The sequence below is a fragment of the Toxotes jaculatrix genome, chromosome 13, assembly GCF_017976425.1.
Source record: "Toxotes jaculatrix isolate fToxJac2 chromosome 13, fToxJac2.pri, whole genome shotgun sequence".
In the NCBI taxonomy this organism is placed as follows: domain Eukaryota; kingdom Metazoa; phylum Chordata; class Actinopteri; family Toxotidae; genus Toxotes; species Toxotes jaculatrix.
The window spans coordinates 15,067,461-15,082,371 of NC_054406.1; the positions used below are offsets into that span (position 1 = coordinate 15,067,461).

The 14,911-nt window shown below is 41.5% G+C and overlaps 1 protein-coding gene across 3 annotated transcripts in view; it reads left to right on the plus strand.

The window, feature by feature from the left end:
- Positions 1–14,777, plus strand: part of col16a1 (collagen, type XVI, alpha 1) — a 61,307-nt gene extending 46,530 nt beyond the window's left edge. For all 3 annotated transcript variants that reach the window (XM_041053127.1, XM_041053129.1, XM_041053128.1), the window contains 28 exons: positions 1,312–1,365; positions 1,528–1,647; positions 1,911–1,952; positions 2,068–2,139; positions 2,408–2,452; positions 3,034–3,078; positions 5,319–5,372; positions 5,465–5,518; positions 5,627–5,680; positions 5,773–5,817; positions 5,926–5,979; positions 6,070–6,105; positions 6,194–6,256; positions 6,370–6,441; positions 6,549–6,602; positions 6,733–6,777; positions 8,435–8,479; positions 8,714–8,767; positions 8,949–9,002; positions 9,112–9,162; positions 9,433–9,522; positions 9,665–9,700; positions 9,814–9,858; positions 10,964–11,158; positions 11,359–11,422; positions 11,603–11,779; positions 11,888–11,965; positions 12,696–14,777. In XM_041053127.1, the coding sequence (XP_040909061.1) occupies positions 1,312–1,365; positions 1,528–1,647; positions 1,911–1,952; positions 2,068–2,139; positions 2,408–2,452; positions 3,034–3,078; positions 5,319–5,372; positions 5,465–5,518; positions 5,627–5,680; positions 5,773–5,817; positions 5,926–5,979; positions 6,070–6,105; positions 6,194–6,256; positions 6,370–6,441; positions 6,549–6,602; positions 6,733–6,777; positions 8,435–8,479; positions 8,714–8,767; positions 8,949–9,002; positions 9,112–9,162; positions 9,433–9,522; positions 9,665–9,700; positions 9,814–9,858; positions 10,964–11,158; positions 11,359–11,422; positions 11,603–11,779; positions 11,888–11,965; positions 12,696–12,889 (1,992 nt within the window). In that variant the 3' untranslated portion in view covers positions 12,890–14,777. The remainder of the gene's footprint in view (positions 1–1,311; positions 1,366–1,527; positions 1,648–1,910; positions 1,953–2,067; positions 2,140–2,407; positions 2,453–3,033; positions 3,079–5,318; positions 5,373–5,464; positions 5,519–5,626; positions 5,681–5,772; positions 5,818–5,925; positions 5,980–6,069; positions 6,106–6,193; positions 6,257–6,369; positions 6,442–6,548; positions 6,603–6,732; positions 6,778–8,434; positions 8,480–8,713; positions 8,768–8,948; positions 9,003–9,111; positions 9,163–9,432; positions 9,523–9,664; positions 9,701–9,813; positions 9,859–10,963; positions 11,159–11,358; positions 11,423–11,602; positions 11,780–11,887; positions 11,966–12,695) is intronic.
- The last annotated feature ends 134 nt before the right edge of the window (positions 14,778–14,911 follow it).

A 14,911-nucleotide genomic window follows, 5' to 3' on the forward strand; every position in this document is an offset into this window, starting at 1 on the left:
AAACACAACATATGTATATTTAGAGTTTTACCCTGCTCTCTGGGGGGTCTGGCCTCAGATCTGTTAGTTACCTCAGAAAGTCTTATATGTTCTCACAGACAAAGTTAGTTTTAGCGACAGAAGGTTCAAGGACAACATCAAAGTACAGAAATGAGGAATGTGGTGAAGCTATCTGTGGACTCTGACTGTATATGGTGTCAGTTTTGCTTCTTTCAAGTCTAATGTTGGCTTAATTTCATTAAGGGAACATCAATGCTGATCTCTAGCCAGCACTCAAGGGGAGCTTCACCTTCAACACAAGAATTTAAGTAGCAGATTAATGGAGGAAAGGCTGGTACTGAAAATTCAGTGAAGGAGTGGGACAGATTTGAGCCTTAACCTACAGAAACTCCCTGCAGAAAAGTGTCTGTTGATTCCATATGTTGTAAAGCAGTATCTCTATTGTTGAAGTGATTACAGAGAGTTGCACATACAAACAGCCATGATCTGTATATGTAAATACATCCAAGCATCATAGTTGAAAGGAAGACGTTTGGCTGAAGTGGAAAAGTTGGCGCCCAGTTCTGTCCACACACCACCTACACAGACATATCCAGACCTGGTCTGACCACAGTGCTGGCAGATAAACCCATCAGCGCCTCTTTTTCTTTCATGGTGTTGTCACTCAACGTAGCTCTCATGACCCTGAAAGCCCGCTTTGTCTTTTAAACAGCGTTTGCTCTGAAAACTTACAAAGTTAGCAGTTTGCAGATCTGTTTAGAGAGTGGCAGAAGCGAACATTGCAAGGTGACATATAATTATAGGGAACCTTCTTCTGAGCAAGTCTATTAATGCACAAGGCCTTGCTCTAGCCCGTATAACAGCCAATAGCAGGCAGCATAAAATAGCCTTTCTAGCTAATGGCTCCAGTTTGAACAATGTCAAATGGGTTTGTAATGACTTTGAAACCAGGCCAGGTGCTATTGACAGACTCTCTCAGTGGAAAGGGTCCCACTGCTTTGATAGGGAGCAGACTGCCTTTCACAGTAAATGTGATTGGGCGCATGGAGTGAGTGGTTTTATTTCAGAACATACTATAAATAGATAATATAGCTCCATTGTGGCAATTGTCCTTTTTTTTTTCATATCCACTGTATGTGTTTTTGCTTGTGTGTATGTGCTGTATGTGTAGACAGACAGCACATACACGTTGATTTTGCAAAACATCCAATTCTTATTGTCAAAAGTGAAATGACTCTGAAACTGAATGATAATCATAAAGTTCTTTAATTAATATTAACTGAATTTTCATTTTCTTGCCCCCTTTTGTAGTACCCCACTGGACCACAACAGCTGCCTCAAGACTCTACTGGTGGAGACGCTGATGTAAGTTCATCAGTAAAATGACGCATTTTGGGGCAAGAGGTTTATGTTCAGTAGCTTTTTGTGCTTTTACTTTGCCAGTCTTTGGGATGAAAACTGGCCAGCTTGTTTGTCCATCTATATGTGTTTCTATCAGTGTGTGCGTGTGTGTGTTCTGTATCACAGGAAGACTGTGATGGGGGCTGTTCCCAAGGGTTGCCAGGGGTGCCAGGCCTGGCTGGTGCCAAGGGTGAAAAAGGAGATCAGGGCAAGCCTGGGGTAAACCTCCAGGACAGCTGTGACAGGGTGAGACTTGAAGGGACTGGGAGCTTCTTGTCCAAAACATTTTCAGCTTCACTATATGATTCTCCAGCTCCTGAATCATATGAAATGTCACTAATAGTACAGTCACTGTGTTTGTTGTTGTGCTTTGATGAATGCACAATGACAATCCCTCATTTTGCATTGTTTATGAGTTTGCATGGCTTGATGTGAGAAGTCAGCCTGACTTAACATGGTGCCAGCGGTGAAGCATTACTTTGATAACTTATTCTCTTGTCTGTTTGCAGTGTTTGGAGAGACTGCAGAGGGAGCAGGCGACGGAGGCAGTGGTCAGCTGAGATCAGTGTCATATTCTGTAGACACAGACACATACATGCTGTACATATACGCAATCATGGAGAAGTGCATGCACATTTCCCGTTACTTTATTTCTTTGCCTCATAGGGTGACCGATCCTGCACAGGAGCACCTGGAACTCCAGGAATGCCTGGATTACCAGGAATCAAAGGAGAGCCAGTGAGTGTGTTTTTGTGTTTTCTCCTGGACATGCTTTTAATTTGTTATGTGAGTGTGTGTGTGTGTGTGTGTGTGTGTGTGTGTGTGTGTGTGTGTGTGTGTGTGTGTGTGTGTGTGTGTGTGTGTGTGTGTGTGTGTGTGTGTGTGTGTGTGTGTGTGACTGTGTGACTGTGTGACTGTGTGTCTGCCTTTGGACAATTCTGCTTACCCAAAAAACAACTACGACGCAGACTTCAGGATCACCTGTCTTTCTCTGTCTTCACTACAGGGTACACCAGGAGAGAGAGGCCAAGCTGGAATACCAGGAAACATGGCAAGGCTTTATCTAAACTTCAAGTTCTCCCAGACAGCTAAACTTTAACTTCCATGGAGCTTATTTACAACAGAGAGAATATTTTGCCACAGTTTAATTGGAGAGATATATTACTGGAAAGCTGTAATGTGGACTCCTATCCTGAAATTCTCATCTACTGTGTGGACCTTGAAAACTATTACCAATGAAAAATGTTTGAGCTCTACAGTATAAAGTGCATCCTAGTCACGGCCTTACATTAGTTGGGCGTTAATTCTGTGAAGTAAAGGATTTGATTATTTGAAGATTTTAGGATAGCACCATATGAATTGACTTGAGAGGAGCATGCATTTCCCTGAGTTCACAGAGCCCCCTGCTGGTCTCAGTTAAAAGGTCACACAAAGTGGCCCAGCACACTCGTCTTTTCAATACTGATCGACACCAACACGTACAAGCGTTCTTGCCATGCTTAGTGCAGTGTTCACTTATTTTGAACAAGTTGAAACCTGTTTTAACTAGAGGGCTAAACTGATTTTTTTTAATGTTTGTTTATCTTGTCTCAGGTGTTTTTAAGTGTTCCTTTCACTGTTTTCTGTCCACAGGGACCTCCTGGTTTCCCAGGTCCTCAGGGCCCATCTGGTTTACCTGTAAGTTTCATTCACACTCAACTTCATTTTCACTTTTTTTCCTTCTCTTCTTCTATTATAAAAGGTAATGGAAGAGCTGCTACTGCATTAATACATTAGTGAAAAAAATGTATTTTCAAAGTACAAGCACTGTTTCTGCCAAAAAATCTCCCCATGTAGGTAATATATTATTGTAGGTGACATTATTTGATTGCTGTTACAGATGCATCAGTGTCTAAGTAGCATTTTACTGTTGTAGCTGGTCATAGTGGAGCTACTTTGAACTACTTTGACACAGTGAGGCACTTCAGTCCAGCGAAGGGTCAGAAGATAAATCTGAGGGGTCATAAGATGATTAATTTGTCAGGAGAGAAGAAAAAAACCAAAGCTCTACTCCACTAATTTGTATTCACTTTAGCTACTTTAGCTAGACCTTTCTGTAATTTTGCTTTTCTATAAAACATTGTATAATTTGACCTCTTTAGACTTCAAAGTTTTATTTAAATGGAGCAATCTCAGAGGTAGATTTTAGAGAGTAACCACAAACAGCTTCTGTACATCTGAAATGTGACAAGAGGCCCCAATTAAACATTTCTTTTTATAAGAGGTCACAAGCCAAAAAGGTTGGGGCCCACTGGTTTAATTTTTAACAAGGCGTTGCATCTTATGTTAATTCTTAATCTGGAAGTGGTAACTATGGCTGTCAAATAAATATAATGTAATAAAAGTAAATTGTAATACCCTGAAAACTAGTGGCAGTATAAAGCTGCATAAAATGGAAACACTCAAGCTAAGTAAATGTACTTGGTTACTTTCCACCTCTGCATTTAATGTATTTATATTGTCTGTGCTTTTTGGCTTTGTGACTCAAATACGGATCATCTCATTTTTAAATCAAGCAGCCCTTGATTATTCCTTCCTTGCCATCCCTCCATCCTCCTTTCCTCTCTGCATGGCTCTTTAATGAAAGTTATTTCAGATGAGGAAATGATTTGGTTGTCTCTTTCTCCAGTTGTTCAATTACTCCCTTGTCCAAGTGATGGAGAGCGGGACTGCTGTGCAGACAGAGCCCTCCCCCTCTCTCCCTTCTCACACAGATTTATTGTTTTAGGAGAATAGAGATGCTAAATGGACGAGAGCCGTGCGAGCGCTGCATGGAATCCATTTGCAGACTAGTAGCACTTTATAGCAGGTGTTAGCTTCTGCTGGGTGCAGCGGTGTGTCTGTTTGTACTGTTTGTGAGAGGGAGGGGGAGAAGTGTGACCCTGCTGCTGAATATATTACTCATATTCAGCATTGTGAAGCTACACACAATGATCAGCTGCTTAATTAGTTTCTCCTCAGTATGACCAATTAGTAATTAGCGTCTCTAAATTACAGCCTTCAGTAATCACTCTTATAAAAGCAATAATTCTACTAAATCTCAGATCTCACTGTGATATTATTTCTAGTTTCATTTATTGATTATAAAGGAACAATTCACATTCGCTTGTTTCCAGCAGCTCCCACCATTTCAAAGTAATAATAATCATGAGTGTAACTTCAGTTTCCTCTGACATGCTTTTATTTTCTCATTTTTCAAAACTTCTCTCCTTTCTATTCACCCAGCACTCATCTGTCTTCCGCTTGCAGCTGGTGTTGCTAGGCGACAGATCAGACTCGCACGTGCACATTAATATTTACATCAAATTAACAGACTGAAATATGGGTTTTCAGTACATCATGAGACCATTCTGTGGCAACTGTATGCATCGCATAAGTAAAGGCAGTTTTTTGTTGCTTAGTAACACCAATACACTGCTTGTTTTTCTTTTCTTTTTTTTTTGGTTGTTTGATGAAGGAGCTGGGTCTTAAAGAGATAAATTACTTAATCATGTCTGCAGTTTTGTTAAGATGTGCACCTGAATCTACAGCGGGATAAGGGAGGAAGGGGAGCGCCATTCGGAAATCAGTATCCTTTTTCAAAATGAAAACAAATTGGACTGAGAAGGCGGTGTTCAGCCTGTGGATATCACCATTGTAAAGCTAAATCACCATCCTGAAGCCTCACAGAGGTGTAGAGCAAAGGGACAAAATCAAATCTAGGCATTCCCCAAGGGAGATGGTCTGAGCCAGTTAGCTGTTTCGTTTCTTTCATATTGACTTGCCTTGTCCTTGGTTCTTTTCTACCGTGGGGGTGTGGGACGGGGGCTCTCTTCCTGTCATACATATCACGGCCTGTCCTTCATTTTCTAATCATTGCTCACTCCCACCATTCTCAGGGTCAGCAGGGTGAGCGAGGGTTGCCCGGCCTCTCAGGATTGAAGGGCGAGCAGGTAACTATCTGCCAGTCAATTTCCTTGAATTTATAAGACGAAGAAAAATAATTGCTTTCCTTGTTTGATTGATTGTATGATCTTTACCTCAGGGCCCTCCGGGGACACCAGGCTACCCAGGAACCATGGGACCGCCTGGACTGCCTGTAGGTTACTCTTGACGCCTCATTATAACTATGAGATTGACAACAAACTTACAGCTTTAATGGATGAATAGATTGTTACATTGATTGGTTGCCTGTTTTATTTGCCAGGGACTGAAGGGTGAGCGTGGGAGTCCAGGAAGCAGTGGTCAGAAAGGAGAATCAGTAAGCCACTGCACCAACACTGTTAAGTAATACACAGTGAATCTGTAGCTTGTGTTATACATTACTGGCTAACATTTCCTTCCTTTCTGCAGGGTCCTCCTGGTAACCCTGGGTATCAAGGACAGGCTGGCTCACCGGTCAGTGTGTCGTAAATTCTGTTCGCCAATATTTAGAGTCTGGCTTCTTCATTTATCATTTTAAAGTTTAATAACTGCTTCCTAATTTGAGCCAATCTGTGTCTGTAGGGCATCAAAGGAGACACAGGACCTGCAGGGGCTGCTGGTCCCAAAGGGGAACAGGTACATGTAACACGTTGTATATACACATAATAGAAAAGTGTGACTATTAGAAGCAATAGTATAGTTATATGTTCCTCCTTTTATTTCAAGGGTTTCCAAGGACAACCAGGCTTCCCAGGACCACCCGTATGTAAAAGCTTTAGCTTCTCTGTTGCAAATTGCACTTTTGGAATGTGAGCGTGGACTTTGTATATCACTGTGTATGTATTTTTAGGGTCCAACTGGTCCTCCTGGCAAAACTGGAAGGGAAGGGCTCCCTGGGCTGAAAGGTGAAAAAGTGAGTACAAAACACACCTTTAGCTGTTTCTGATTTTCTTTGCATCCAAAAATAATTAGAATAATAATAATATAAATAATAATTTATTATAATGAAAATTTCTACTTTCAAAGGGCAATGATGGTGCTCAAGGGCCTCAGGGACCAACTGGACCCCCAGGCTCACCAGGCTCCCCAGGGTTGATGGTACATGTATTTTGTTATTATATTATCCACATTTGACCTATTTCATCATATGTTTAAACTGTATTCTGTTAATTGTCCTCACCTGTGCTCTGTTTTTGCATTGAAAGGGCCCCCCTGGCATTGAGGGAATTGATGGGAAAGATGGTAAACCAGGACTGCGGGTAAGTCGTGCACATGCATCATATGTATAGCAGAATATCCAAACACACAATGTAGTAAAGCTATTCACAGTATAGTAAAAGACATGCATGTAATAGTTGAACTTTGACACTGGCTATTTTTTGTTTTCAGGGAGAACCAGGCCCTCCAGGCCCTGCAGGACTAAGAGGAATTCCAGTGAGTATTACCTCTAACATCAACATGACCCAGTTTGACTCTCTATCCGTCCAGGGCAGAAAATAACATGAATTAGGCATGAGAAATAAACTGTACTGAAGGCCAAATGGTATTCAAATTAGCTCTTAAACAATGTACAAAAAAATGCATGTTTCTATGAATAATTATTAATCTCCTTTCATCTTGGTTGATTTAGTATCTACTGTGAGCATGCATTACAGTAGATCTTCACAGTCACACAGCTGCATAAAATGACCAAATAATTTATAATAATTTATTTTTTCAGAAGTCTACTCTGTTTCTTCAGTCATATGTACTGATTCAGTCATATGTACTGATTATGTGTACACAAGCCCCAAAACTGATTAGCCACACTCTTTAGCCCTGCTAGCTTCATGGCTCTTATGTCAGTCAGTGACCCACTTTGGTCCAGACTGAAATATCTCAACAATTGTTATTGGACTAATTGCTGTTAAATTATGTACAGACATTCGTACTCTCCAGAGGATTAATCCCGATTACTGTGATGATCCCCTGACATTTCCTCTGGCGCCATCATTGAGGTTTTTGGTATTTAGTGAAAAGGTCTCAACGGCTGTTGGATGGATGGTCATGACATTTGGTATAGATATCCTCAGACCTTAGACAATGAATCTTAATCACTTTGGTGATTCCCCTCAACTCTTCCTCTAGTGAGTTTAAGAGAATACTGTAAATTCCTCGATGGATTGGCCCAAAAATCTGTCTCAACAACTACTCGCTGGACTGCCAAAAAAAATTGGATTCATTGATATTCCCTTCAGGATGAATTCTGACTGATCACTTAACTTTCCATCTAGCAACATTATCAGTTAAAATTTTCATTATCTGACCAAATCTGATTTGTGGCCAACTGTTGTTTCTTTAGTGCTTATTAAAAACTAAGATATGTTAGCATTTAACTCAAAGCCAGAGCAAGGGTGTAAACCCCTGTTACAACATGGAATCCTGATAAATGTAGATGTTTATAAATGTAGATGTTGTGTTCATCCGAGCATTCACATCAGGAGTGCCCTCATCATTTTTAGTAGCTTATTTTGGTAGATACAGTCTTGCAGGCATTGCCATTGCCATGGCTCACCTTCAGATTCACAAACATCAAAACTAGTATGCAATTCAGATTGCATGACTAAACCTTTATCACTGAAAGCCTATCTAAAGCTCTTGATATGGTGCCTTTCACGTGTGTGTTCTTGACCTTTGTATAGTTTCACCAACAGTATCCCTATAGCTGATGATATTTCACTCACCTCACCTGTGTTGGCACAGAATGTGCAATCATTACTGAGTCTCGTTAACGTCTCTGGTGATGTGACCCTATATGAAAACTTCTAAGCTTCTTGTCTACTTCAAAAATCTTTCTGACTCTCTGTCTTGTATGTAGACATGGCAGAGATGGCGATATTCACACACACACAGTGAAGAAAGGAGTAGCTGCCTCTTTCCATCCCTCCATTTCCTTTTTATTTCTCTCTCTTGCGCTCTGTATCTCAGTTTGTGTTCTACCCAAGAGCAGGTGTTCAGGATTTCAAAGACACGTCTGCCTGTTCTTTGGCAGCCTCAACTTTGTGAATTTTGATACTGTACCAATCTCATGCTCTTTGATGTGTCTCCTCAGGGATTCAAAGGGAAAACTGGCCATGTTGGCTTCCCTGGACAGAAGGTTAGCCAACATCTCATTGCTTTACCATCACACTATGTCTGCCTGTTTGTCTACTTACTGTTGCTTGTTCATTAAGCCAAGCTGTTATATCAAGATGATAATGAAAACTGTCATCACACACAAGTCCGGGTTTTATTACTGTGCTGCCTCGTTGATTTGGGTCTCCACTAGTAGAGTAAAGCATACCATTCATGCTCCCTTTATTGCCTTTTCATTACTTTCTCATCCTTTCAGGGTGATGCTGGACCCACAGGTCCACCTGGACCACCAGGCAGACCGGGACATGAGGTGAGTATATTTGTCTTCTGTAATTTTCTTTCCTCATCAATTTAGATAAACATTTAAAAACAACCTGATAATACTGAAACTGATAACTATATACTATATATACTATATATACTGTATATACTGTATATCACAGTCAGTGTAACCCTGGAGATCTCTAAAGGCCAATATGTGACCTTTCCAGGGTGATCCCGGTACCCCCGGAGCTCTGGGACGACCTGGACCCCCAGGCCACGTTGTAAGTTCACTGCCCTTTTAACCTTAGGCAGCACATTTCTGATTTGATGATAACTTCATTTACAACTGTGTCACACTTAAATCACGTGTGTGTTTACTTTCCCCATCAGGGTTCTACAGGTCCAGCTGGACCTCCAGGACCTCCTGGTCCATCAGGAGTGGTAAGAGAAATGCTGTAAAACAAGACCTGGATGATTGAATTAGATGAATTGAATCTTTAACTATCCTAAGAGGAAAATGGGTTGTGTCAGCAGCTGTGAGTGCGAGGGACCACACATAATATATATTATAAATATATGAGTATCAAAATGATGTGCTGTATATCATTGGTGTGTGTGTGAAACACAACATATTTAAAATTCTGTCCTGCTGCCAAGTGCAAACAATAGAAGAGGATCTAAATTCTATATCTTTTATCCCTCACTTTCCAGGGTATAAAGGGAGATAAGGGTCAGGTTGGTGAGAGGGGTCTCCCAGGGATGGTAGGAGCGCCAGGACCACCTGGGCACCCAGGGGCCATGGTTAGTACCTCTCAAAATGTGTCTGCTTCCAAAATTGTCCCCTGAAAACAACTTAAATTTAATTGAATATCATCCAAGCTGCTAGTACGCCAATACATCTCACTTAACCTTTTTTTCCTCCTGCTTTGACTTTGTCTTTTAGGGAGAGCCAGGCAGTGATGGCGCGCCTGGTAAAGATGTGAGTAATGTCTGGGTGTGGTGTTTGTACCCATTAAAGGCTAATGGAAGAGATCGATGTGGCGATGTGTGTATTTCATCCCCTGATGGATATTTCTTTCTTTGTTATGACAGGGAACGGCAGGCTTACCAGGGGACGGCGGGCAGCCAGGTCAAAAGGTAAGAGCTGACTCAACGTTGTACGGTACGTTATATGTGTGTGTCTGTGTGTGCGCCGACAAGCCGAGCATCAACCAACCATTACCTCTACAGACCATCTGAGTGCCTCAAGATGCCCCCTTTTTCTCTCGTTTTTAGCTAAGGGAGTCTGAGGTCGGCACACCGTGGTGCTGAACACACTCGCTCCCTCCATTTCTGCCCACTCAGCATCCGAACTCAACACAGTCATCAGTTCACTAACCCCCCGACCCTCCCACCGACACCCTCTATCCTCCTCACTTCACTTCACCCCTCTCCAAACTGGCAGTCAGCCTCCCGTTAGCCCTCCGTGGCTACAGAGGCTGTTGGATCTCTCCTTAGACACAGGCTTACAGGACTGTAGGTGGATACAGTGATAAAGTTATTCTTCTGCCTCTGGGATAATGCTATTAAGCATGAGGGGAGATGCTAGATGAGGCTATTTGTCACGCTGACAGGACGGCATTGTCAGGGTTTTAGCTGCACAGAAGAGGAGAGCAGAGGAGAAAGACAAGAACGGACTCCTCTATTCTTCTCCCTCCTCTCTATTCCAAGAGCCGCTTGTCTGTCGGTGACGTGTAAACATTAGACGTCCATTATGGGCTGCTTTGTCCTCAATAAATCACTGTCGCTAATGTAGCGGCGCTGTTTTTTTTGAGTGTATTTACACTAACCTGAATGGTGGGGCTCTGTCTGTGATATAGATGTGACCAAAAGCTGTTTTGAAGGGTTTGCTTCTCCTATAAAATAGGCTTAATAACTTAATAACTTACTTATGCATTTCAAAATTAGCCATTGCTAAGTTAACCATCTCCTGGCTTCAGTATCTCAGGTCAAATACGCTTATTTCCCAAAATGTTGTACTGTTTCTTGAATGTGAGATCATCAAAGACACATCATTCCTGCAAAGCAAGTGCATGATCGTGAGTTTTAATAGTAAGAAGTGTCTTAATTCTAGAAATTAATGCAACTGGACACATATGGACAATGTGATAAATGGATATCCAAGAAGTTGTACAGTAGTAGAAGTAACATCACTGATTCTCTTTTATCCACTGCCATTACCTTGTGTGTGGTTGTCTCCCAGGGTGAGCCAGGGGCTCCAGGACAGAGGGGTCCTCCAGGGGAGCGAGGCAGACCTGGGCCTCCTGGCGGTGGGGCTTATCAGTCCAAGGATGCACAACCCATGATTGGCCCAGTCGGACCCAGAGGGGAGAGGGGAAGCCCGGGCTCAGCAGGGCCCCCCGGACTTCCTGGACCTCCAGGGTCCCCAGGAAATGATGTGAGATCCAGTTTTGTTACACTTCCAGCACAGAAGACTGATTTTTATTTTATTTTTAACTTTTAATCAGCTCAATCAGTGTAGTGGCCAGAGGTGCTCGCTGGCTCCATCTGCTCTTGTAAATAATGCATTTTCTAATTATCTACCCTGATTAATGTTTGCCGTTTTGTTTTCCTCTTTTCTTCTCTGTCCTTTCACAGGCTGTAGTCAATTATGATGATATCAAAAACTTCATCCGCCAGCAGGTCATCAAGATCTTTGATGGTGAGAACATGAGCTGGAGCTGTTGTGTAAATGTTTACTGTGCGTAATGCCACAATTTAAACACTAGAGCAATGTTTTTATCTTCAGATGCGTATCTCTCTTTCAAAGAGTTCTTTCAGTTTTCCTCTGGGACACCACAGCTTCAATTATTGTTTGTTATTCCATGTTTCCCCTCCCCAGAGAGAATGGCCTACTACATGTCACGCATGCAGATGCCGGTAGAGATGGTGGCATCCCCAGGTCGACCTGGGCCCCCAGGGAAAGACGGTGCTCCAGGTAATCCTGGGTTGCCGGGTGCACCTGGCCTCCCAGGACAGATTGGCAGACAAGGCCGACCAGGATCCCAAGGACCCCCAGGTGAACCTTTCACTCATAATAGCACGACAATGACTTATGTGTCATTCTTAACTTAGTGCAAACTGTTTGACTGTCATGTGATTAAGATGTGTGACTCTTTTTCTGTAGGACCACGAGGACCACATGGAGAAAAAGGAGAGAAGGGTGTCGGAGAAATGGGAGATGTAGGACCTCCAGGAGCACCAGGTAATGTACCCCACTGGTCCACTGAATCAGTAGGTAGTACGTACAGTGGCAGCCATTTGGTTTCAGCACATCATCAGTGATAAGGCACAGCCTTTAGCGAATTGCATTGTGTTCAGCAATTTTCAGTTTTTAAACATTCAGACATTTGAGCTGTAATTTCAGTCACAGTCAATCCTCTCCACTTTACATCTGCAACAACCACCTGTGTGTTATCCACAATGTTTTCAACATGCATACAAGCTGCACCTGATGCTATACCCTTAGTTGGGAATATTGGCTAATATTATATCACATAAATGATGCTAATTATTAAAAAAGTTTTTTTTGTTGTTGATTAGTTAATTGCCTGCATGATGAAAGTAATTCTTCATCTTTCTTAAACTGTCTTATTTTAAATTACCAGACTAGTAATCAACAAAATCAACATCTGAGATCCCTTTAATCAGCACAAAGTTTGGATAGCATTTCCTAATTTAGCAAATTAACATTTGCATTTTACATTGAGCAGTTTCTTTCTTTCAACCATGCTCGCATCAAATGATCAAAATAGGATTTTAATGTTTGTCAAATGTCAAACTTTTGGCATATTTCACCATGTGTATTAACAAAATTTATTTAGTTTTAGTGGAGTTCTTCTCATCCAACACAAAATCATCTTTGATTTAGCCTCTTCGTGGTGAAGAATAGTGGCACGCTTAGTACATTCCCTCTATTTCATTTATTCTTCCAGGTGTCCCAGGGCCTCCTGGATATGGTAAGATGGGACCTCCAGGTCCTGTTGGCCAGCAGGGCGTTCCTGGGATCCCAGGACCTCCTGGACAGCCTGGTACAAAGGGAAATGATGGCAGGTGTAATCCTGGGGACTGTATGAGCCATCAAGTAGATTACAGCCCCAAGGGCCCACCTGTCAAGGGCCCCTGGTAGAGGGCTAGAGGTGATGGAGGGGGGTGGGGGGGACTGAAGCGAAGAGACTACGTGAAAGCCAAAGACCATGACCAAAAGTTATTGAATTTGATCAAATAAGGAAGTGGCCATTGTTGTTGAGTTGTATAGATTTACCCACACAGATTTTTACTGTAGCTCTGAGCAAAAATCCACAGTTTCTCTCAAAGGGCCCCACTGGAACTGGGGTCTGCAAAGACACACCAGCAGCACGTTTTTATTGCATCTTTTTTTTTTTTTTTTTTTTTTTTGGTTCTCTATGAATGCCAATTCCTTGCTATATTACTGCCTCCTGTTTTCTCACTGTGTTTCACTCCTTTTGTACATTTTCAAACAACCCAGGGGAGGTGACAAGAATCAGAATCTGTATTTTCTTCTTTTTGATTAATTCTGGCCTCTTTTGTTTTTCCTTTTTTTTTCATTTGCTAAATCAGTAGAAGAGAATACATACAATTATTGTCGCACTTTGCTTCCACCTCTCATATCTTTGTTCCTTTGTCATCGAATCCCATTCAGAGTGCATCCCATGCATTTCTAATATTCTGTCTCAGTGCCTGAGGTGTGATACATATTTGAATTTGACTTGTAAGAGAATATCCCTAGAAATGTATCTCAGTTCTATAGAAATGGAAGTCAAAAACTTGCATTCATACCCTCTTTGATGGATTGACTGTTTTGTATATATTTATATTTATATATATAGTGGCTTTTGATACTTTTCAAAGGATTTGATAAAAGGCATACGCATGGCTAGCCACTTATTTTTCATAGTCAATGGTTATATGGTAACAAAAAAAATGCCAAAGGGATATTTTTCTAAGGTCTTTAAGCTTTCAAAATGGAATAAAGTGTTCAGTAAAAGACAAATTATTTATGGAGGAAAATTGCGTTTACATAAGAAAGCATATTGGCTTTTGTAATTATTTTTGCTAAAGTTCATTTTGTGTCATTTTAACTCCAGCCTTTTTTGGAGGTGCAGCCAGTTTAAAGCATCTCATCTCATTTTATATTCCAAAGTAGCTGTAATAGCCGTCTGTCTGCTTCACAAGGCACTTGTTTAAGAAAATATGAGCAATAATTGAGCCCATTCACTACAGGTACTGTAATGCAAGTGCAGCCACCAAGCCCCAAAAATCACAGGCAAGGAGAAAGAAAATGTTTGGAGAAGCATCACAAATGGCTTTTGTAGTGTTGTATTTTGGGTTCGCTATCTGTTATTTTTGTCACTTTTATATCTGGAGGTCTCTGGAGTTTTAAATCATCACCATCTCTCACCATCTCCATGGTTTAATTGGCACTTTAAACTATGAGCCGTGGTCAGACTTTTGTTTCTCACAAGCTAACCCATGGGAAATATTAAGCCTAAAATTGAATTAAATTGCCTTTTAAAGAGGCCATCATGTGGTTATCATTGTCAACCTGTGTTCTAACAAACACCATTCAAACGCTGTTGTTCATCCATGGATGGATTATGAGACAATGGGCCCCTGGGCACAGACATGTAAAATACCCCCCACCTCTCCTACAAAGGAGCACATCCAGAAGTTGTATGCTTCTTTGTAGTTGTTTTTGTCTCTTTGTAGTTGTTTTATATATTTTATGGCCATTTTGTTTCTTTATGGTTGTTTGATTAACTTTCTAACAAGAAATGTTAACTGTCACTTCAAACAGAGGCTCTGGCCCAAGGACCCACTGAGCTCTTCTGCCCTAAAGGGCCGTTCAGCAATCCATCACACAGATGGATTGCTGAACGGCCCTCATCAACTCTACCTGTGCATATGTTCCTTTACTGTCATTGTTGGAAAACTCGTGTGCCTTACTTATGTTGTTTTATGAAACATTTGAGAAAAAAAAATACATTTTGAAAGCAGAATTGTACATGTTGTTTTTCATCTCAGGAAATGTGCACATGTACAGTACATTTGAAGTTCTGCTTCATTAGCGCGGTGGAACTTTTGGCCTTGATACTGCAAGAAACGTTGACAAAAGCTGAGCATCTGCAGC